Source organism: Pollachius pollachius (genome assembly GCF_949987615.1).
Source record: "Pollachius pollachius genome assembly, chromosome: 12".
Lineage (NCBI taxonomy): Eukaryota > Metazoa > Chordata > Actinopteri > Gadiformes > Gadidae > Pollachius > Pollachius pollachius.
Genome location: NC_136945.1, coordinates 21,378,342 through 21,400,841, shown reverse-complemented (window position 1 = coordinate 21,400,841; position 22,500 = coordinate 21,378,342). Strand labels below are relative to the sequence as shown.

Below are 22,500 nucleotides of genomic sequence, written 5' to 3'. Positions count from 1 at the left end.
CCTCTCTCTCCACCATGTTAGACCAGGCTCTCTCGCCCTCTCTCTCTCCTCAACTCTCCACCATGTTAGACCAGGCTCTCTCGCCCTCTCTCTCGCCTCAACTCTCCACCATGTTAGACCAAGCTCTCTCGCCCTCTCTCGCCACCATGTTAGACCAGGCTCTCTCGCCCTCTCTCTCTCCTCAACTCTCCACCATGTTAGACCAAGCTCTCCCGCCCTCTCTCTCCACCATGTTAGACCAGGCTCTCTCGCCCTCTCTCTCTCCTCAACTCTCCACCATGTTAGACCAAGCTCTCCCGCCCTCTCTCTCCACCATGTTGGACCAAGCTCTCTCGCCCTCTCTCTCCACCATGTTGGACCAAGCTCTCTCTGCCTCTCTCGCCCCCATGCTGGTGTACCCTTCACAGTATTAACATACTCACATGGAAACGTGTGAGCACTGGACACAAACAACAACAAGAAAGGTTTGCAGGGCTTTCTCCATCTGCATTATTTATCACAGAGCTTTTTCACCACTCTAGAAAAACCCCAAACTGCCCACTTTCACCGTGTGTTGTTTATGTCTGCATGTGTGTGTGTTTGCGTATGTGTGGGTTACTTTAATGTGTGTGCGTGTGTGTGTGGTTGTGTGAATGCGTATGCATGTGAGTGAGTGTGGGTTTGTGCACGTGTGCGTGTGCATGTGCGCTTGTGGGTGTGTGCGTTTGTGTGTGTGTGTGTGTGTGTGTTTGTGTGCGTATGCTGGCCCATTTCTCATTGGGAACCTCGGTCCTCTGATAAGTGCAGCCCTAAATAGCCTCGGTTGCAGACCAAGAAAGCCCAGCCTATACTGGGGGTGCGGCCCGAGCCGTGATCCCACCAATCAGAACGCTTCAAACCGTTCAATAGAGACGGGTTCAACTGCTATCGACAACAAGGCGGGCAGACGCCCCGAAGGGTCCTCTGATGAGTATATATAGCGAGGAGCCATGGATTCCACTATTTATAGCCCACCCACCATTTTGAAGTGCGGCACATCAGGAGGCCTAGTGAAGCTACACTCACATACTGGTTTTGGCTTGTTGGATTGGAATGGAAAAGTATGCAATAATGTGTTGGAAAGCAGACGCCTTAATGGTAGATATAAAGTATGCAAGATAAAAGTAGGACACACTTCATTAATCCCAGACTGGAGATTTGGGCAAATTTGGTCTGTAGGGATAGTCATATATACAGTTTGGTTCTGGAAAGCAGGTTATCATCACTTTGAAAGGTACCTTGGTTGTAGACATTAAACTTTCTGTCCAAACTCTAGACCTCACAACCTTCCGTCCAAACTCTAAACCTGAGAGCCTTCCGTCCAATCTCTGAACCTTCTGTCCAAACTCTAAACCTCACAGCCTTCTGTCCAAACTCTAGACCTCACAACCTTCTGTCCAGACTCTAGACCTCAGAACCTTCTGTCCAAACTCTAAACCTCAGAACCTCCTGTCCAAACTCTAGACCTTCTGTCCAAACTCTAGACGTCACAACCTTCTATCCAAACTCTAACCTCACAACCTTCTGTCCAAACTCTAAACCTCAGAACCTCCTGTCCAAACTCTAAACCTTCTGTCCAAACTCTAGACGTCACAACCTTCTATCCAAACTCTAACCTCACAACCTTCTGTCCAAACTCTAAACCTCAGAACCTCCCGTCCAAACTCTAAACCTCAGAACCTCCTGTTCAAACTCTAACCTCACAACCTTCTGTCCAAACTCTAAACCTCAGAACCTCCTGTCCAAACTCTAAACCTCAGAACCTTCTGTCCAAACTCTAACCTCAGAACCTTCTGTCCAAACTCTAACCTCACAGCCTTCTGTCCAAACTCTAGACCTCAGAACCTTCTGTCCAAACTCAAACCTCACAACCTTCTGTCCAAACTCTAGACCTCAGAACCTCCTGTCCAAACTCTAAACCTCAGAACCTCCTGTTCAAACTCTAACCTCACAGCCTTCTGTCCAAACTCTAAACCTCAGAACCTCCTGTTCAAACTCTAACCTCACAGCCTTCTGTCCAAACTCTAAACCTCAGAACCTTCTGTCCAAACTCTAACCTCACAACCTTCTGTCCAAACTCTAGACCTCAGAACCTTCTGTCCAAACTCTAAACCTCAGAACCTTCTGTCCAAACTCTAACCTCACAACCTTCTGTCCAAACTCTAAACCTCAGAACCTCCTGTTCGAACTCTAACCTCACAGCCTTCTGTCCAAACTCTAGACCTCAGAAACTTCTGTCCAAACTCTAGACCTCAGAACCTTCTGTCCAAACTCTAACCTCACAACCTTCTGTCCAAACTCTAGACCTCAGAACCTTCTGTCCAAACTCTAACCTCACAACCTTCTGTCCAAACTCTAGACCTCAGAACCTTCTGTCCAAACTCTAAACCTCAGAACCTTCTGTCCAAACTCTAACCTCACAACCTTCTGTCCAAACTCTAAACCTCAGAACCTCCTGTTCAAACTCTAACCTCACAGCCTTCTGTCCAAACTCTAGACCTCAGAACCTCCTGTCCAAACTCTAAACCTCAGAACCTTCTGTCCAAACTCTAACCTCACAACCTTCTGTCCAAACTCTAACCTCAGAACCTTCTGTCCAAACTCTAACCTCACAACCTTCTGTCCAAACTCTAAACCTCAGAACCTCCTGTTCAAACTCTAAACCTCAGAACCTTCTGTCCAAACTCTAACCTCACAACCTTCTGTCCAAACTCTAAACCTCAGAACCTCCTGTCCAAACTCTAGACCTCAGAACCTTCTGTCCAAACTCTAACCTCACAACCTTCTGTCCAAACTGTAGACCTCAGAACCTCCTGTCCAAACTCTAAACCTCAGAACCTTCTGTCCAAACTCTAGACCTCAGAACCTCCTGTCCAAACTCTAAACCTCAGAACCTTCTGTCCAAACTCTAACCTCACAACCTTCTGTCCAAACTCTAAACCTCAGAAGCTTCTGTCCAAACTCTAACCTCACAACCTTCTGTCCAAACTCTAGACCTCAGAACCTTCTGTCCAAACACTAACCTCACAACCTTCTGTCCAAACTCTAGACCTCAGAACCTTCTGTCCCAACTCTAAACCTCAGAACCTTCTGTCCAAACTCTAACCTCACAACCTTCTGTCCAAACTCTAAACCTCAGAACCTCCTGTTCAAACTCTAACCTCACAGCCTTCTGTCCAAACTCTAGACCTCAGAACCTCCTGTCCAAACTCTAAACCTCAGAACCTTCTGTCCAAACTCTAACCTCACAACCTTCTGTCCAAACTCTAACCTCACAGCCTTCTGTCCAAACTCTAAACCTCAGAACCTTCTGTCCAAACTCTAACCTCACAACCTTCTGTCCAAACTCTAAACCTCAGAACCTTCTGTCCAAACTCTAAACCTCAGAACCTCCTGTCCAAACTCTAAACCTCAGAACATCCCCCCCCCCGGACCACCCACCCCAGGCAGTCGGACTCACATGCGTGCAGGGAGAAGTGCTTGCGGTCTGCCGGGCCGCCGGCCCCTGGGACCGGTGAGATGGCAGGGGCCAGCGCGGCTCCCAGGGGCCCCACCACGGGAGGCAGGCTGGGGGCCGCGGCCGTGGAGGAGCCAGCTGGTTCTCCTCCCTCTCCCAGGAGGTGCTGGATGGAGTGGAGCTGGAAGCAGGGGTCGGACAGAAGCACGGACGCCGCTCTGGAGATCCTGGGGGAGAGGGGGGAGAGGGGGGGGAGTCAATAAACAGGGAAGGAAAGTCTGGCAGTTAGGGCGTTTAACCCCCAGCTCAAAGGTGCCGAGTTTGATCCCCTATTGTCCACAGTCTACCTGCAATCAACCCATGAGCAAGATGTCCTGACCCCAATCGGTATCGCTATTGACCTGTATCTGTACTCACTGTATGTCTCTTTGGATACAAGTGTAAGAGAAAATACTAACAGTGAATAGTAGTACTAGTAATGACGCATCAGCGCGATGACCATGGAACTGTCAACTACAATATTGAGTTCTAAGGTAGACTGAAATACAATGTGAAGAAGTCAGTATGGACATCTTGGGAGGGATTTAATATTTTATAGATGTTTTTGCACCACGGCAAATCGATGACTCCCTACAGTAGCACACAGCATATCCACATTTCTTCAAGACTTCCACACTCTCAGGTTGACAGGACCTAACATATTATATGTTCTTCAGATTATCGCAGTTTGGTTGAATAACCCCTGCAAGCCTTCCCTGCAAATACTTCTCTAAAAACCTTATTTTCCCCACTCGCTGTGCGGTGCTGATGTGGGTGAACTCATCGGAATCCAGGCTCTTGTGTGGACCGGACCTTCAAAGAGTACCTCATGTGGCCCACGGCTGTATGAGTAGCAGCACTCTGAAGTAATCACGTCTGGGGTTTAGACCCTCGCCTCAACCCAAATTATATGGTGGAAAAGTGATTTGTCTGTCCTGTAAAAGGTGAACTCCATCCGCGCTTGCTTATTGCATCGCGCAATCTGTTTTATGGATGTGTTGCTTTGATAAGCAACACATTGAGATCACAAATTATGTTCCACGAAAACCAGGAAAGTGCAGTTTTCCAAAGCACCCAAAAAACATTGATTGATAATGAAATGTGAATGAAAAGTGATGAATGAATGAATGAAACTATTAATGAAGGGGAAACAGGGCTGGTACCAATGCAGAGACAAAGTGTGCTCCAAACCGAGCAGAGAGAGAGAGAGACTGATAACGGTATCCGACAGTATCTTTCCCCTATCAGTCACTAAAGGTGATCAATTTAGCCGTGATCGATGGGAGCCCGGTGCTCCGTGAGATAAGAGGAAGCCAGGGATGTCCAATCCATTAGACGGGCTCAGTGCATACTCTCAGCGCGCTCAGCAGGCCCTGAGTGAGCGTGGGCCAGAGACAGACAGACGCAGATGGATTCCCAGCACTTTACCACACACAGTCGGCTTCGACTTCCTCGAAGCCGACCAATCAAAACTGGCGAAAGTTTCCAGGGCTTTTTACAGAAGGGTTATACAAGGGGTTTGTACAACCCGTGTGTCTGAACTCGCTCGTTTTCACAAGATCACAGGGTCTCGGATAACCTCAATTTCACACCAAAGGAAAAAGATTACTGTCGCTCTCTCCCTGCCACTCTCCCTGTTTCTCTGCAAACCAACACCCTCCACTCTCTCTCTCTCCCTCTCTCTCTCTCCATCTCTCTCTCCCTCCCTCCCTCCCATCCACTCCCAATCCCAACCTCTCCCACGCTCCCGTCTCTCCCTATCCCTTGCTTGCTCTCCTAGCATGAGACTCCCCCTCTCTCCTGGTCTCTCCATTTCCCTCTCTTCTACTGCCCCGGTTCTCCCTGTATCTCCCCTCCTGCCCTCCCTCTTCTCCTCCCATTCTTCAGTCCCCTCTCCATCTCTGTCTCCCATTCTCTGCCTCCATCTCTTCATCTCCCCCTCCTGCTCTCTCTCTCTCCCATGCTTCTCTCTCTCCACCACCCTCCTCTTCCTCGCTGATGACCCCCGCCTCTGGCACCTCCCCTCTCGATCCCATCCACTAACTTCTCCTCCTCCCGCCCATGTGATCTCCTCCTCTCCGTCCCTCCTCCCCTGCCAACCCCTCTCCCTTCTCCCTTCTACTCACATCTCCTCCCATCTCCCCCTCCTATCATCTACTCCCCTCTCCTGCCCTCCCCTTTTCTCCACCCCTCTCCCCGTCTCTACCCCCCATCAATGCGGCACCACTCAATCTAACCGACTCCCATCAATCTTTAAAGGCAGCGCTCGCTCTCTCTCTTCCCTACTCACTAACTCAGTCACTCAAAATCATTCGCTCTCGCTCCCTCACCTTCTCTCTCTCTCTCTCCCTCCCTCCCTCTCTGTCTCTCGCCCAGTCCTCAATCCTGTTTCCTCCATCAGATTCCTCTCCATTTGTATTTCAACCTCTTTCTCTCCGAACATTTCCTCCATCCTGCAAGTTTGTTCTGTTCTGAGTTATTTACGTTTAATTCTCTTTCAATCCCACCCTCATCCCTGAAACATTCCGTTGCTGTGCCAACCTCTCCTCCTCTGTCCCTCTCTCTCTCTCCCCAACTCACTCACTGTCTCTCCGTCTCCTTTCCATCCCTGTCTACATGCCTTCTGATGTTTCCCCCACCATGATGCAAGTCAGAGAAAGCCCGCCATCATTCAGGGTTAGGAGTTCGGCGTCTCCCAGACTCTTTGGTCGTCTTCAGGTAATAATACCGCGTTCGGGAAATCCACAGACAGGGCCAAGAGTCCTGGGGAATGTCTGGTGGCTAATATGAATTAAACCCCATGAATAAATGATGGAGCACTCCGTATTGATTCATAGCAGCACCAGCTAATGTGAGCGCTGGGGTTGTGAGCGCACAGCCAATAAGTACAGCCTTCTCAGGGTCAGAGTGCTCATGCAATCCGTGATGCTGTCCCTGGGACAGATTACATCGGAGTGTGATGCTGTGCATGACAAACTCACACTCACACATATACGCATATGCATGCACTCGTGCTCGAAAACACACACACCGAAACACACACATGCTCACACACCACACACACGCATGTTTATATGCATGGTGAACTATTATATGCACATATGCAATAGGCCGACACACTCTGAATGCGCATGTCTTTAAACCAATGCTCCTCTCCATGGTGATGATCCGATGGTCCGAAACCCTACAGCCAGCCCAAGGATTATATGAGACTCAAAAGATACTTTATTGTTTTCACTTGAAATTTATACATATGCCCAAACATGGATGAATCTATAGAGATTCACATACATCTATGTGTACATACATGGGCGAAAGGATATTTTGGTGGCTATCCTGTAAAGAGAATTGTTCTAGGTTTTGAACTGCCATGTCCAAAGTCTAACCGGCCATTTAACCCTACATGTAATGATATGATAATGAATTCACTGTAAGTCACTTTGGATAAAGGGTCTGCTAAAGGCTGATAGTGATGGTATATGAACGATTGTGAAATAGCGAATCTTCTGCAACAGCCGCAGGTAAGAACTGGCTAGTGTGTTGAGCACCTCTGTGTTTGTGTTCGATAGAGCCTGGGTATGCACCCTTTTGTCTATTTGGAGGTTCGAAGAGAGAAAGAGAGAGAGATCGAGAGAGCGAGATAAAGAGACTAGAGAGCCTGCGACTGGCTGAATAACGCTGCATGAGAACATTCTGGAAAGTTGAGGTAAAAACAAACACACACATACACCTGCAAGTCGCAGAGATACACCAGAAATCCAAAGGATAGAAACACAGTATATGCACTCACACAAACAGACGCACACATACAAACGCACACACAAAAACAGGAGAACGAGAGCGTGAGAGCGAGCGAGAGTGAGTATATTTGCACAATAAGTGCACATTAAATGGAGTACTTTACAAACAGAAATCATTTCCTAATACCAGTCCATCTCCCCTCTACTCAGGATGACCATCTGGACCAGAGCAGTCGTCGTGACCAGAACCAGTGCAGAGGGATCGGGAAGGAGTGTTATCTTCAAATCCCAAAGAAATCTTGCCTCCTCCTACACCGACAGAACAAACCTAAATAAACACACGACGAAAAAAACCACAAGGCAACAACACAAAAATGGCGCTACCTAACAAACCGTGGAGCATGTTTCTCCCTCTCTCTCTCTCTCTCTCGCTCTGTCAGGCGCTCTAAGGTTTTGGTGCCCAGGCAGTGTGTTAGTGGGTGTCTTAACAGGAACCACCGTGGCATCTACCGATCAGATCCAACCTGATCTGCCTCACGCAGCAGAACACCAAACAAGACAGAAAACATACTCTGTCTTTCTCTGTGCCTCCGTCTCTCTCTCTCTGTCTCTCTCTCTCTCTCTCTCTCTCTCTCTCCACTTGTTCTCTAAAAGGACTCTCTCCTATCTCTCTGCTGTTATCCTCTTTCATTCTCCACCTCTATTATCCCCTGCTGTGTGGCAATCCATCATGGCTCGGAAAGACACAGTCTGCTGATTGGATGCTCAAATGTGTGCTTCTCCCAACTCACCAATCATGACCAGCCTGGCTGGTTTTGAATGCATGTTGTGAAAGGGAATCACAAAAGTTCACTGGGTATTTAATTGAATGTTATTAATTGAATGTAATTTAATTAAACTCCCACAAAAAGGGGAGGAGGCCCTTTGACCAACACAGCTTATTGGACAGGATGGGGATCAACTTAGAACACAAGGTTGAACAAATCAGATGGAAACATCCTGTCTAGACGGGCTTAATCAATTCATGATAATTCCTTTTTTTTAATTAGACTAACGTTCTAATTAAATCGGGTTACAATTGTATGTTTGTGTGAATGTTTGTCTTTCTCCCTCGCTGAAAAGCACACACACAAACACACACAAACCCTTGTGTAAAACATACAAACAAACCTTAGGAAAACACACATTAATTGTGGATTTTGCAGATGTATGAGTTTGTCTTTGGCACACACAATAATATCTCTCTCTCCCCCCCTCTCCCTCCCTATTGAGTTTTCGTACTCCAATATTGTTTTAATTTATCTTGCTGATGATTTGAATCTAATATCGATACAACTCTGCTATAACTTGATGATCGTTGGGGCCACTGACATCTGGATGTCACCATAATGAGAGAAAAACTGATTAGAATGCTAAACTTGTGTCAACACAACAACAAACAATAAACATGTCATCAGCAAACCCTTAACATACCTCTAACCGTAACACTCCAACAGCAGAACCTATGTCTGTAAAATGCAGTCTGTTTTCAGCCAAATGCTGTCTGCGGCCTACATTGACCACTCATAGTAACAAGGTAACGACAAGGTAACGAACCACCAGAAATGCTCAAGCAGGCTCTGTCACTAGAGACGCTAGTGCACGTGAGCACGGGTTGTTGTCAGGAAAGCACACATTGTTGATATTCTCAAAGGTTATATATACATATATATATATATATACATATATGCAGTATATTTAGTATACTGGCAAGGAACAGGGAGTGGTATTTGAAACAGCCTCAGAGAACAGAGCAGCTGCTTGTAGAGGTGGCCCACTTAAGACCTATGTACCTTCTGAATGTCAAGAAGAGAGAGAGACGGAGGGAGAGAGAGAGAGAGAGAGAGAGAGAGAGAGAGAGACAGAGACCGAGAGAGAGAGAGAGAGAGAGAGAGAGAGAGAGAGAGAGAGAGAGCGAATGTGTGTTTGTGTGTGTGTGTGTGTGTGTGTGTGTGTGTGTGTGTGTGTACATTTGCACGTGTGCCTGTGTGTCTGAGTGAATTAACTTACTGCGTATGCATGTGTCTGTCTCTGCTAAGGCCCAATGTGTGTGTGCTTGCTTCATAATTGCATGTGAATATGTGTGCGTGCGTGTGGATATAATTATGAATATGTAAAGCATGTATAGCATGACCATAGTTATCTCTGCATATCTCCACATGTCAGAAGAGTGAGTTTGTGGGTGTATGTGTGTGTGTATGTGTACGTCTGTGTGGGTGTGTGCGCGCATGATAATGAATATGTGAAGCATGACCACACTTATCTCTGCATATCTCCACATGTGTGTGTGTGTGTGTGTCTATGTGTGTGTTTGTGTTTGTCTGTGGGTGGGTGATTTCCCCTTGCTCCTTGCTCCAAGTTGTGTGACCGCTGTTGGATTAGGTAATTCTCTCGGGACGTTAAAGAGAAAATGACTCAACAATGGTGAGCTCCCCTCCAGGGACAAAAACAAACTGGTCCCATCACGACAGCACGGACACATCATCTACATACGGGCTGAAGGGGATCGGCAGAGAAATAATCTGGCTGTATACTGCCTAAGAGCAGAGGAGAGAGGCTGAGAGAGGCTGAGAGAGGAGGAGATAAGGGGAGAGAGGAGGAGACAGGGGGAGACAGGGGGAGACAGGGGAGAGAGGGGGAGACAGGGGAGAGAGTGGGAGAGAGGGGGAGACAGGGGAGAGAGGGGAAAGAGGAGGAAACAGGGGGAGAGAGGAGACAGGGGGAGAGAGGGGGAGAGAGGGGGAGACAGGAGGAGACAGGGGGAGAGAGGGGAGAGAGGGGAAAGAGGAGGAAACAGGGGGAGAGAGGAGGAGACAGGGGGAGACAAGGGGAGACAGGGGGAGAGAGGGGAGAGAGGGGGAGAGAGGAGGAGACAGGGGAGACAGGGGGAGAGACGGGGAGACAGGAGGAGAGAGGAGGAGACAGGGGGAGAGAGAGGAGAGAGGAGGAGAGAGAGGAGACAGGGGGAGAGAGGAGAAGGGGGATACATGGGTTGGAGAGGAGGATGCAGGGGGGAGAGAGGAATAGACAGGGGGAGGGAGGAAATAGGGGGAGAGAAGATTAGAGGCATAAGGAGAGAGGAGGGGACAAGAGGAAGAAAGGACAAGAGTGAAGAACGACACAAGACAAGGAGAGAAGGGGAGAGGGAGCGAGCGAGGCGAGACAAAAGATGAGAAGGGGAGAAACCTATGAGGGGTTTCGAGATGAGGAAAGGAGGCAAAGGGAGAGATGAGAAGGGGACAGGAGATGGAAGAGACAGGAGGGAGAAAAGGAGATAAGAGGAAAGTTTATGTAACAGGTTTATGTAAATTTTGGCTAGGAACATCCACGGAGGAATTCAACAACACGTCCAGTAGTGAGCAGGAGAACGTTCAGATGGCTAAATTCTCTGGATACCCTGAGCGGTGAGAAAAGATAAATGGAAGGAGAGTAGAGGAGGAGAGGAGAGGAGAGTAGAGGAGTGAAGAGGAGAGAAGAGAAGAGAAGAGAGGAGAGGACAGGAGAGGAGAGTTTAACGATAAACCCATTAAAAAAATACATGTATAGAGAGAGAAAGAGAGAGCATTTGCATGTTCGAGGGATGATTTTAATGGGATTAGCGCAACATATAGATTGACATGAAAGCAGGGAGGACAACATGTCCCCCATCTTACATACTCAGGCCTTTCCAGAGCTCTGGAGGGCTTCTGCAACAAGAGCCAAATTATAATAATGAAATTAATAAATCAAACACCACCAGAGAGACCAGAGGGGACACGACCCAGCACACAGAAGAAACCATCTCCACAGCCGCAGCTGATTCTACATCACACAGACCCAGAGCCTTTAGATTCAACAGCGCGTTCCACCATATGTAAATTAGTTGTGTATAAAGAATGGGGAAAGGGGCTTAGCTGACAGAGGAGCGAGGCAACAGTCAAGACCATTATATGAAGGCAATATGTAGAAGAAGAAGAAGGGAATACAGAAGGAGATTAGAGGGACAGGGAGGAGCAAGAATGAGCTGTGAAGAGGGAAATAGCCAGAAGAGAGGAAAGGGGAAGGAGGAAAGAATTAGAGGAGTCAGATAAACTCCTCTGCATCTTAAGCATTCCTCACCCCCTCACCCCAAACATGCTCTCAGCCCCCCCCCCACCCCGCTGTTCCCTGGGGCATCCCAAGAGAGAGAGAGAGAGAGAGAGAGAGAGAGGGAGAGAGAGAGAGAGTCTGAGAGAGAGAGAGTCTGAGAGAGAGAGAGAGGGAGAGAGAGAGAGAGAGAGAGAGAGAGAGAGAGCAACAGAGTGAGAGAGAGAGAGCAACAAAGAGAGAGCAGGAGAGAGAGAGAAAGAAAGAGATAGAGTAGGCGAGAGCGAAGGAAGGAGAGGTAGAGGGAGAGAGAGAAAGAGCAGGAGAAAGAGGGAAGGAGAGGGAGAGAGAAAGAGAGAGCGAGCAGCTTAGTGAATGGAGAGCAGTGCTGAGGGAGGGATGGAGAAGCGGGAGGCGGGGTGAGTCGTGCGAAAGGGGGGGGAGGATTACGCTGGACTAAAAGAGAGGGAGAGAGAGAGACTGAGCCAAGGAAGACCAGGAGAGGAGAGTGAGAGGAGAGCGAGGAGGAAGAGAAGGACGCCACCAGAAGCTCACTCTCAGTAAACACTGGGCAGCCTGCATCTGCCGCACGCACACACACTCACACACGCACACACACAAACAGTCTTACGCACACACGCATCCTGCGTGCACAATACTCCCGGCGCGAGTGGGAGCGATGACACACGTGTGCGTCTGCGACTACAGCTGGATCCGCGGCGCTGGAGTGAAACGGACTAACTTTCTGCGTGTTGCGTGAGTGGGTTGTTGTGGTTCCAGCGGAGCCCGGGAGGATGGAGGGATGCAGCGATACGGAGAGCGTCACAAAGACTGCTGCTGATACGGGCTGTCGCTCATCTGGGATCTCACACTAAACCACCAGGACGGGGACCACTAGTTCTGCATGAGCCCTCTTCAAAAACCTGTCATCCACCCACAGCTGAAACCACACGGCGATTCCCCCGGCGGAGAGGAGGAGGACAGAGAGAGAGGGAGTGAGAGGAGTGATTAGGACAGAGTGGGTTGTGTGTGTGTGTGTGTGTGTGTGTGTGAGGCGTGCGCTCGTCTTGCTCAGCGCGTGTGTAAAGTGCGTCTAAGTGGCCGATGAGAGTGGTGGAGTGATGGGTCCTGCAGAGTGCTAACCCCGGTGAGGTGCCATCTCTGGGCTTGCTCCGTGGGCGGGCAGACCACCGCCGTGCTGGAGCACCACACCTGACTTTACTGCTGGAGAGACCCCGGCACCCTCCGTCCTCTCCCCGACCACCAGTACACGTCTCTGGCTGAGGAGACGGATCTGTGGGCCGTACGGTGAAAGACCGCTGGGAGACGGTCGAGATAAGAAAACAAACAGAAGGGCGACTCACACCAACACCCGATAACAACTAACTGAGGGTTGTTGTGATAGCGAGAAGAGGCAGAAGTATCGATGGAACAGCAGTACCGTCTTCTAAACAACCGGGGCTTTCCCTTGTTTCTACGCGCTTGGAATTATCTCAACGGACGAAGGAGTACGCCTGTTTTTGTGAAGTACCTACCATTTTGTTTTTCTATATTATTGCCTGATTAAGGATTTATGAAGGGTTGTTGGGACGTTGGGACAATTTTCCCCAAGGATGTGAAAATGATTACGTTTAATTGACTAATCAATCAATATCCTTCACTATAATACTCTCTCCTCTACCTCCTCCCCACATCATTCATTTTCTTGTCAAACTTTGGCGAGCAGCGATCGGGTCAATTCCCCAGCCCTTTCTACCGAACAAAGTCTTTCCTGCACCAGGACTGTTCTAGGAAATAAACGTTGGATTCATATCGCATCAACTGGACATTTGTTTCTTTGAAATCGGATTCCTCTTGGATGTAATTTCCTCCTTTCTAACTTACACACGCGGACACACATGGATACCTTTGTTTGACTCAACATCGCCACAGCACAAACAAGACTAAACTGTCATGAACGAGTGCCCAGCTGGGAACTGAACTTTCAACAAACACACATCACACTGGTATTCATTATCGTCAACTCCTCCAAGCCTAGATGTAGCAATCCCTGTGGTCTAACAGCCTTGAGTTAGAATCACAGAATAGTAAAAAAGGTCTCCAGATCTGTAATTGCCTTTACAGCATGTAGCATGAACGCACGAGATAACAGTTAATGAATAGAAAACCTAAAGAGTGAAAAGGAGCAACCTAGATAGCAAAATAGAGCTTGAGTGTAGAAGTGAACTGAGAAAACATAAATATAAATAAGATACGATCTTCGATTGTCGTTAAAAGCTAAAGTTGAAGCCGAGCTCCCCCTGTGCCCTGGCAGCACTGGCCGTGCCCAGAAGCTGGTGTTGGCACCATGTTCTGTGTTGGTGGCAGTGATGGCTCCGGCGGCAGGGAGGACGACTCCGCTCCGCCCCGGCCATCCCGGCCGCGTCGCTCCTGCGTCCTCCTGTCTGTCTGCGTCCTGCTCGGCCAGCTGAGCCGTGCCCTGGGCGCCGTTTGTCCGTCCGGCTGCGTCTGCGGCTCCGACATCCTCAGCTGCACGGCGATGGGCGAGGAGGAAGTCCCCGTGGGGATGCCGCCGCACACCGTCACCATGGACCTCAGCCACAACCGCATCGGCCGCCTGGAGCCGGGCTCCTTCAGCGGGCTGGCCCGCCTGGAGACGCTGCGCCTCAACCACAACCAGATGGCCGAGATCCAGCCCGGCGCGTTCCTCAACGCCTCGGGCGCCGCGCTGAGGCACCTGGACCTGTCCTCCAATCACCTGCGCGCGCTGGAGGCCCACTACTTCGCGGAGCTGTCGGGCTTGGAGGAGCTGCTGCTGTTCAACAACCGCATCGCCCGGGTGGAGAACCACGCCCTGGTCGGCCTGGGGAGGCTCCGCAAGGCCTATCTCAGCCACAACCGCCTCACCGACTTCCCCTTCTTCTCCATCCAGGAGGACAGCCACCCCGAGCTCGCCATGCTGGACCTGTCGTCCAACCGGCTGCTCAAGCTGCCCATCGACGACATCGTGAACCTGCCGCTGGCCGTGCAGAGAGGGCTGTACCTGCACAACAACTCCCTGCTGTGCGACTGCTCCATGTACGGCCTGTTCCGCCACTGGGAGGAGCGGGATTACGACACGGTCAGGTTCTTCAGGCACGAGCACATCTGCCGGGTGTACGGGCTCCAGAGAGGCACCGTGCGCTTCTTCCAGCACGCCCGCTACTTTGAGAACTGCAGCGCCACGGGCGACCTGCACATGCCCGACCCGCAGGAGAGCGACGTGGTGGTGTACGCCGACAAGCGGGTGGTGCTCCACTGCGTGACCGGCCTGCGCGGCCGGCACGTCAGCTTCATCTGGTTCACCCCCAAGAAGGAGTACGTGGCCCCGCCCGGCAACAACGGCTCGCTGAAGATGTTCCACAACGGCACGCTGGTGATCGCCGCCGTGAAGAACGCCGACGGCGGCATCTACTACTGCATGGCCCGCGACCGGTCGGGCCTCCGCAACGAGACCAGCGAGGTCAACGTGACGGTGGTGGTCCTCCTGGAGGGGGACGTCCTGGAGGGCTTCAACACGGGCTTCACCACGCTCCTGGGCTGCGTGGTGAGCCTGGTGCTAGTGCTCATGTACCTCTACCTGACCCCCTGCCGCTGCCCGCCGTGGCGCAAGGTCACCGTCCCGCCGGCCGTCGTCACCGCCCCCGCCCCCCACGGCGGGAACGGCCAGTCGTCCATCCTGACCCCCACCCCTCCGGCCACCACCGAGGGGCCCGGCCGCAAGGTGAGCACCAACAAGCACGTGGTGTTCATGGAGCCCATCAAGGAGCAGCAGAACGGACGGCTGCGGCTGGGGCCCGGGGCCACGGTGGCTCACGGGGGCCACCTGGGGCCGGGCCTGCTGCTGGGGGCGGGACACCCGGCTGCCAAGCCCCCCGGCCAATCGCAGCAGAGAGCCGGCGAGACGGACTCCATCGTGTCAGTGTTCTCGGACACGCCCATCATGTCGCCGTAGCAACGGGCACCGACGGGGTCCCCGGACTCTGCCGGCTGGCGAGCGTTCCTTATAGTCCTATCCCCCCTTCTGTTCCCCTGAACCCCTGAACCCCTGAACCCCTGAATGAAGCCTGCATCCCAGCAGCCTAGCGTCTGACCTCAGCTAAACAGTAGTTATAAAAGACTAAGGACCACAAACAACACATGTTGGTAGTAACGTGCCTTGTGACACAAGGCCGGCGACGAATCGAGTGGCGCGTAGTCCGTCGATGAATTCGGTCCGAATATTGCCCACGTTACAAAAATGTAATAATAAAGTTGATCAGTCGCTATATTTTTCGCCCAGGTCTACCTACTTATCCCTTCAGCCACAAACCAATGCACTGTGATGGCGTGTACTTACAATGAATGGCTCACATTATATTCATAGGCAGAGTGAGGGAAAGCCCAGGGAAGAGACAGAGCCAAGACGTGGGCTGGCCAGAAAGCAGAGATGGAAATAATGGAGACGGAAATAGAACGACAGAACGACTGAGAGGACAATTGATCAATTGATGGAACGTGACTCTGCCCAGGAGGAGGGAGGTAGTGGCAGTCATGCAGGGAGGCGGGACGCACACACAGGGTGCCTCCTGGTACCTCAAAGGAGCCTGGACCACCGCAACTATAATATGAAACCGTGTTGGGGGCCAGCACAGCGTAAAACCTTTAATAAACCCATGCTACAGATGCCTTCGTGACAGAGAAAGAGAGACAGGACGAAATGACTAACCTCTTTGTATAAATACTTCGCTTTGATTTTCTCCAGAGCTGATGACCCGATATCATATATGCATAGTGTAGCTCTGTCCGAATGGGACATGTTTTAGACTAGACAGGGTAGAGAACAAGTGCTTTTTAGAAAACAAACGAAAGAAATTTAAAAAAAAAATGCTTACAGAGACTGGAACGCATTCACCAGTCGGAGGGCAAGTGTACCGACTTCATTAAGGAATAAAGAGGAAAATCTATTAAAATGTTTAAGATAGCTTTCATGCTAGGCACATTCGCTGCACATTGCACACAATTGATCGAGGCAGAACGGTTTGGTAATCGTGTGCGAGGGAGATGCTCCGGTAAGCAAGTCTTATTTATTGATCTCGGCAGTCGATTCCTAGAATGTCCCTGAAACTCAGTGAGCATCGCAGGAAAAGGCCAAAAGAAAGAAAGAAGGGACTGAAGTCTTGCCTTTGTGTCTTTGGAGGTCACCAGAGGATTGACTGGACAAACAATACCATTGGGTCATGTTGATTTGAGTGTTTACCGCATCTCCTCCTCTTCAAATACTGTTCTGCTTTTGCCCTCCCCACCTGTCCCTCGTCTCCCTCACATGTCTTCTCTCTATCTATATGTTAATAAATCTCTCGGCTCGTTCAGCTCAGTGTCTGCTTCCTTATTGGTCGTTAAAGGGGCAACGGTTTGCGCCAATACATGGACTGCATTTATATTGCACCTTGTTTTTAACCAATGGCCACGCAGCGTGCTTAACAATCGGTACCTCCGTTCAACCGTTCACACACACTTTCACAAAACACCAGGGGTTTCAAACACGCAAGGCAACTCCCACCTCGTCATGGGCAGGGAGGGTAAGGTGCCTTGCTCAGGGGCACACACTGGGACACTTGGCTGGCTAAACCGGGGGGATTGAACCAGCAACGCTCTACTTCCTCAGCTGGTGCCGGCCGATTTGTAACATAACGTGTATTTCATCACTAGCATTTTAACCTTTTACATCACAATCTACTAAACCATGTTGATGCTTTATCTGAACAAGTTGTTGCGGCAATATATTGTTAAAATAAACATATGCGGAGCACGTTCACTGAGCAATTTCACCAAAGTGCGATTGTATCATGGAACTGTGTTCCGGTCGTCAAGAGATACACTATAAAAGTATTAAATAAAGTGGGTTTAGTACCACAGCTTTCAAAGTTGAATTGAAATATGACAGGAACACCCATTTACTCAAGTTCATACACATAGTGGGAACCAAAACAACAAGATACATCAAACATTTACATTTTAGTTGTGCAATTTGTCATCGTTGCAAAATGGGTTGTTTCCGCAGCTTTTGCTAGCTTTGGCTTTGGCTGAGGAGGCAGGAGGAGGTGGATCAAGAGGAGGTGATGAGGAGGAGGTTGATAAGGAGGAGGTGGATGAGGAGGGGGCAGGAGGCTGTGATGAGGAGGATCAGTAGGAGGATGGATGAGGAGGAGGTGAATGAGGAGAGAGGAAGTGAGGAGGAGGAGGAGGAGGAGGAGGAGGGGGGAGGTGAGGAGGAGGTGGATAGTGTGAACAGAAGGAAAGGGTTTGGGTGAGAGGAGAGAAACTTAGGATGGAACGCAATAGAAGGAGAGGAGAGGGGCAGAGACAGGGGTACGAGGAGAGGATACAAGAGGACAGGCGAGGAGAAAGCAAGCAGAGACACAGTGGCCGTGTAATTTGAGCCGAAGGGACAGGAGTACCAAAAGGAGATTGGAGCAAGAGGGAAAAATAAGAGCAGTTGCAAAGAAAGTACACCGCCACAAAGAACCGGAAACGGCAAAGTTGGTGAAAGGTCAAGAAAAAAAGTTGTGAGGCTTGAGATTTTTATCTGCACAGAAAGCAGTGCAACCTGAGAACAGCTCACAGCCACTAACAAGGAAATATCCTCAAATATGAATACACATTCCACAAAGAGGGGTGTATTCAGCCTAATCTGCAAAAGGCCATCTGCTTCTTCATAAAAACGGCTCGCTAATTAAGCAAATTAGTAATACCACCTTCCTGTCTGCTATAATCATCGCCATCATCACCATGTCCTCCACCATTATCATCAGCCATGACGCACACCCAAGTGCAGGAGGACCCAAGGGCCTGGACTTAAAGAGAGAAGAGCCTTCTCTATTAAGGGGTCTCAGAATGCCCCCCCCCCCCCCCCGGTACTTGAAGTAGTGCGGAGTGCGGTCCGACAACACGCGCCGCTGTTTTATCACGCGTTAGACGCAGCCTCCTCCTGCATGCATTACTTAACCTGAAGCACCATCAACCGACGGTGTGAAACAAAACACTAGGGACGCCTGTTGAGATGTGCTTCAGTAAAAACAGACAAGGGTTGTCCTGTCTATCATTCAGCGACTGACGGGACTCTGTGAATCCTCACCGAGACCAAAGCTGATCGCGCCAGTCATGCGCGAGTGCATGTGTGTTTGAGAGTGTGAGTGTGTGAGAGAGAGAGAGAGAGAGAGAGAGAGAGAGAGAGAGAGAGAGAGAGAGAGAGAGAGAACATGCATAACGGTCATTTACTTCACACACACAACGCCAATGTGAGGTGAACAAGGTGCATGGCCACTGGGATGGATTCCTGAGGGCTAAGCACCAATTAACACTCAGAGTGTGTGTGTGTGTGTGTGTGTGTGTGTGTGTGTGTGTGTATGTGTGTGTGTGTGTGTGTGTGTGTGTGTGTGTGTGTGTGTGTGTGTGTGTGTGTGTGTGTGTGTGTGTTTCAGCGTGCGTGTGTGGTCCAGTAGTACAGGTCGACCAGCATGTACCTACCAAGGAGCATACTTACCACCCGACTACAGCTCAGACAGTGTATACATTGAGTGTACGAGTGTGTGAATGTGTTTTAAAAGATCACCATCAATCACATATTTCAAGCACAGCGAGAAACCAAAAAAGAAAGTCAGATCATTATAATTGCCTCAATATTTTAGCATGACCCAGTTTTGCTCAAAGGACCGAAAAAGGACACGAGGCATCCTAAACCATGACGCCTAATCTTTGAGGAGGCATAGTTGTGGTCGTCTTTCATTATCAGTTCTGCTCTCGATTCCACAGAACTAGAAAAATGAAGTCTTTGCCAAATCCAAAGTATTCCTTTTAAATATACGTGGAAAATGCCAGGGAACCAGCATTCAAGGAAGGGTTATTTATAACAAGATCAAACAGACCTGCTTATAGGTCACAAGACAAAACATAATTCATTCATTCATTTAGTCATTAATGCATGCATTAGTGACCCTCCAAACTGCCATTCTGGTCTCCTTACCCAGATGAGAATTAACAAAACCCAACCAACCAAACCCAATCAAGTCCCTGACAGGGACCAGGTTTTGAACCGAGACTAGTGATGGAGTACTTTGTACGATGTAGTTGAGTTAACATCCTCTTACTATCCCCTATGGTGGCTTCTCTGCTTGACTCCAACGTCACTGGTATCAGCGTAAACAACTCAATACATCTCATAAGCACACTGCATACACACACTCAGGCCTGAACACACACTTGGCTATTACATACACACACACACACACATAACTAATGGTGGTCGTATGTAAACATACCGACAACTCTGAGTGTGTGACAATTCTCTCACTTCGGTACACAGTAGCACACACACACACACACACACACACACATACAAACACGCACACACACACACACACACACACACACACACACACACACACACACACACACACACACACACACGGCGCAAGGCAATTTATCAGCCCTCCTCAGCACACATTAGTGATTCCCTGTGTAACCTGCTTTTCATTATTCAAGCGGGGCGGCTGGATAAAGGCTGCGTAGCGCTCACTATCACAGGAGTCATCAGAACACACTACGCCGTGAGCAGTCATAACCACAGAGCCGTATGCCGATCCTCTGAGGCACCCCGAGCGGCCTTTCTCCTCCCTCCACAGTCAAGGGGCTAAAAATAATGACACGATTTACTGAACCATCCGGGAGCCGGCGACGGAGAGGGACCCCGGGGAAGAACACACCAACGATCCTCCGGTCGAGAAACACACACACACACGGACGTCTATGTTTCTGACCGGGGGGGGGGGCTGCACAGGGCAGGAGCTGTGCGAGGTGGAACGCAGTGGAGGCCAATTGGAACCCGATGTAGACAGAGTAAAGGGGCACTAGAAAACAGGACTTACAAGGTCCATCTCAAAACTCCATTTGCCCTTCATCAGCCACGTAGCTTCACAAGGAAGAGTGGGAGAGAGCTTCCCGAGCTTACGCTGGGGGCATTTCATGGGCACCAGACACCTCGCAACCTTTTTGGATCCATCTTGGTTCGTAATGTTAATGTGGGTGTGAAATACTATCAGGTTGATGGAACTGAATGCGGAAATATTGAATTCAGCCAGGCAAAATCTGGTGAATCCCGCCTCCGTCCGTACATTGGTCAATAGGTCAGTCCGTCGACGGCCCAGGCGTCTCTTTACATCATCGCTGGTCTGAGGGAGGAGCAGGGTGAGAAGATCCCCTCTGCAGTGCGTGGTAGAGCCAGACGAGAGATGCTCCATCAATCAGCATACAACCACTGTTGTATTCTTCTCTGCATCTGCCTGCAGACTGCCCCTACACAACCGGACCAGGGTTCGATCAGAGTTTAATTGTATCTTCTGTGTAATCTTTTCAAATCGAGGCAATTTAAAATTTTGGTAATTTAGCAGATGCTTTTGTCCAAAGTGTCCTACTGAGAATTCTGATTTCATGCCATTAATGAGCAGGTAGCGGTTAAAAATCTTGCTAGAGGTGGCTCCAGATAGACTGCGTCTAGACTCTATTTTTTCTTGAACAATACATGAAATAGATAATTGTTTTACCCCACACAGTAAGACAAAAGGGCACACACATTAGCACCCACATAAATTGTGTATTCACGAGCCCACACACACACATACACACCACTAAAACACCTTCCGAGGCAGCCTCGAGATGTAGGCGGGGAGAGAGATGTGACGTTTAGTCAGAGAGTGCCAGCTTGGATCTCGGCACAGATCCAGAGCCAAAATAGAGGCAGGTATTACAGTGTTTACCTTCTGCCTTCGCTTGTCGTGATAACACGCCGTCTGCTACAAACCAACAAGTTGATGGAGAACACCTCGAGTGTGTACGTCTGAGGCGTGCCACGCTAAGACGCACTCCAGCTGTTTATTTCTTTGTCATTTTATGAGCTAAACAGACTCAGGCGGGGACACTGTGCAGTGACACAGAGGAGCGCTACACCCACTGACATGCCCATGTCTCTGAGAGGTGTTTTAGCATTTCCTTGGGACGGTTTAAAAAAAAATAAGAATGAAGAATAACGAATTTAGAATAGAGAGAAGAGAAGGATGATAGTGAAAAGAAAGCTGCTGAGAACAGCGTTTGGATTTATGTTCTTTGTTCAGACTGAGGCTTTAGGGTGACAACGTTTTTGTCTGAGTCACGGACAAAGTCATTCCTTCCTCTCTGTGTCGGGGCGTAGACGAACGTCTGGTTCTGATCATGAATGGAGGAAAAAGCATGAGAATGTGTGCTCCTGGGTCTGGTTCAATACCTCCCACTGCGAGGCTGTCGCTGGTATGACTGGGTGGATGTTCCATGCCTAGCCATGATACCTAGTGATAACCTCACCGAATACAGAAATACTGAACAAAGTACCCAGGGGCCAAGCAGTCCCCGAGACAGTGAGCGGATGGTTGTTAAAACAGCAATTTCCCTGCCAAGGACACTGGCAGTTGGCGTGGTTGGCAGGACTCGGCGGGTGCTAAGTTCCCCAAACTGCAGGAAAATGAGGTTCGGCGTGCAAGGAGCGAGAGACCTTGGCCGAGAATAAAGTGGGAGGGACAGAGAGAGAGAGAGAGAGAAAGAGAGAGAGAGAGAGGGAGAGAGAGACAGGGGGATGATGGGAACAGATTCAACTGGCTGCCTCCTTAAAAAGATTATAGCCTGGAGAAAACACAGGTAGGGCAAGAGAGGGGAAGAATAAAACACAGAAAACAGAAAGGCGACCTCATTTGACACATTTACTACTTTTTTGTGGGTTTTTATGAGGTGCGATATATAACGTGTATTAAAACATTTACAACCTACAGCAGAACGCGAGGGAGAGTCATATACACTAAAAATAGGGCAGCAATAAAAAGATACAGACGTGTGTAATTTCCAAATCGGGTTCCTTTTGCACACACAGTAGGAGAGTAGAGACAGACTCCTTCCTGTACACATCCTTCATCATGACCCGGCCATCACATCCCAACTACTAAATAATTCATAGTCCCCGTAAATCAATGTGAGGAACTGGCATCCATCGTAATGGGTTCTTAAGCAAACAGAGAGAGATGTTTCCAGGGAAAGACCCTG

General features: G+C 49.5%; 2 protein-coding genes across 3 annotated transcripts in view; one reads left to right on the top strand and one right to left on the bottom strand.

Moving 5' to 3' along the window:
• rnf123 (ring finger protein 123) overlaps positions 1–22,500 on the bottom strand; it is a 121,698-nt gene that overhangs the window by 29,044 nt on the left and 70,154 nt on the right. For both annotated transcript variants that reach the window (XM_079748002.1, XM_079748003.1), the window contains exon 37: positions 3,479–3,702. In XM_079748002.1, the coding sequence (XP_079604128.1) occupies positions 3,479–3,702 (224 nt within the window). The remainder of the gene's footprint in view (positions 1–3,478; positions 3,703–22,500) is intronic.
• amigo3 (adhesion molecule with Ig-like domain 3) lies at positions 13,706–15,352 on the top strand (the record flags this gene model as incomplete). Its single annotated transcript, XM_079748005.1, has 1 exon — positions 13,706–15,352. One exon carries the CDS (start codon positions 13,706–13,708, stop codon positions 15,350–15,352), a length of 1,647 nt encoding a protein of 548 aa, XP_079604131.1.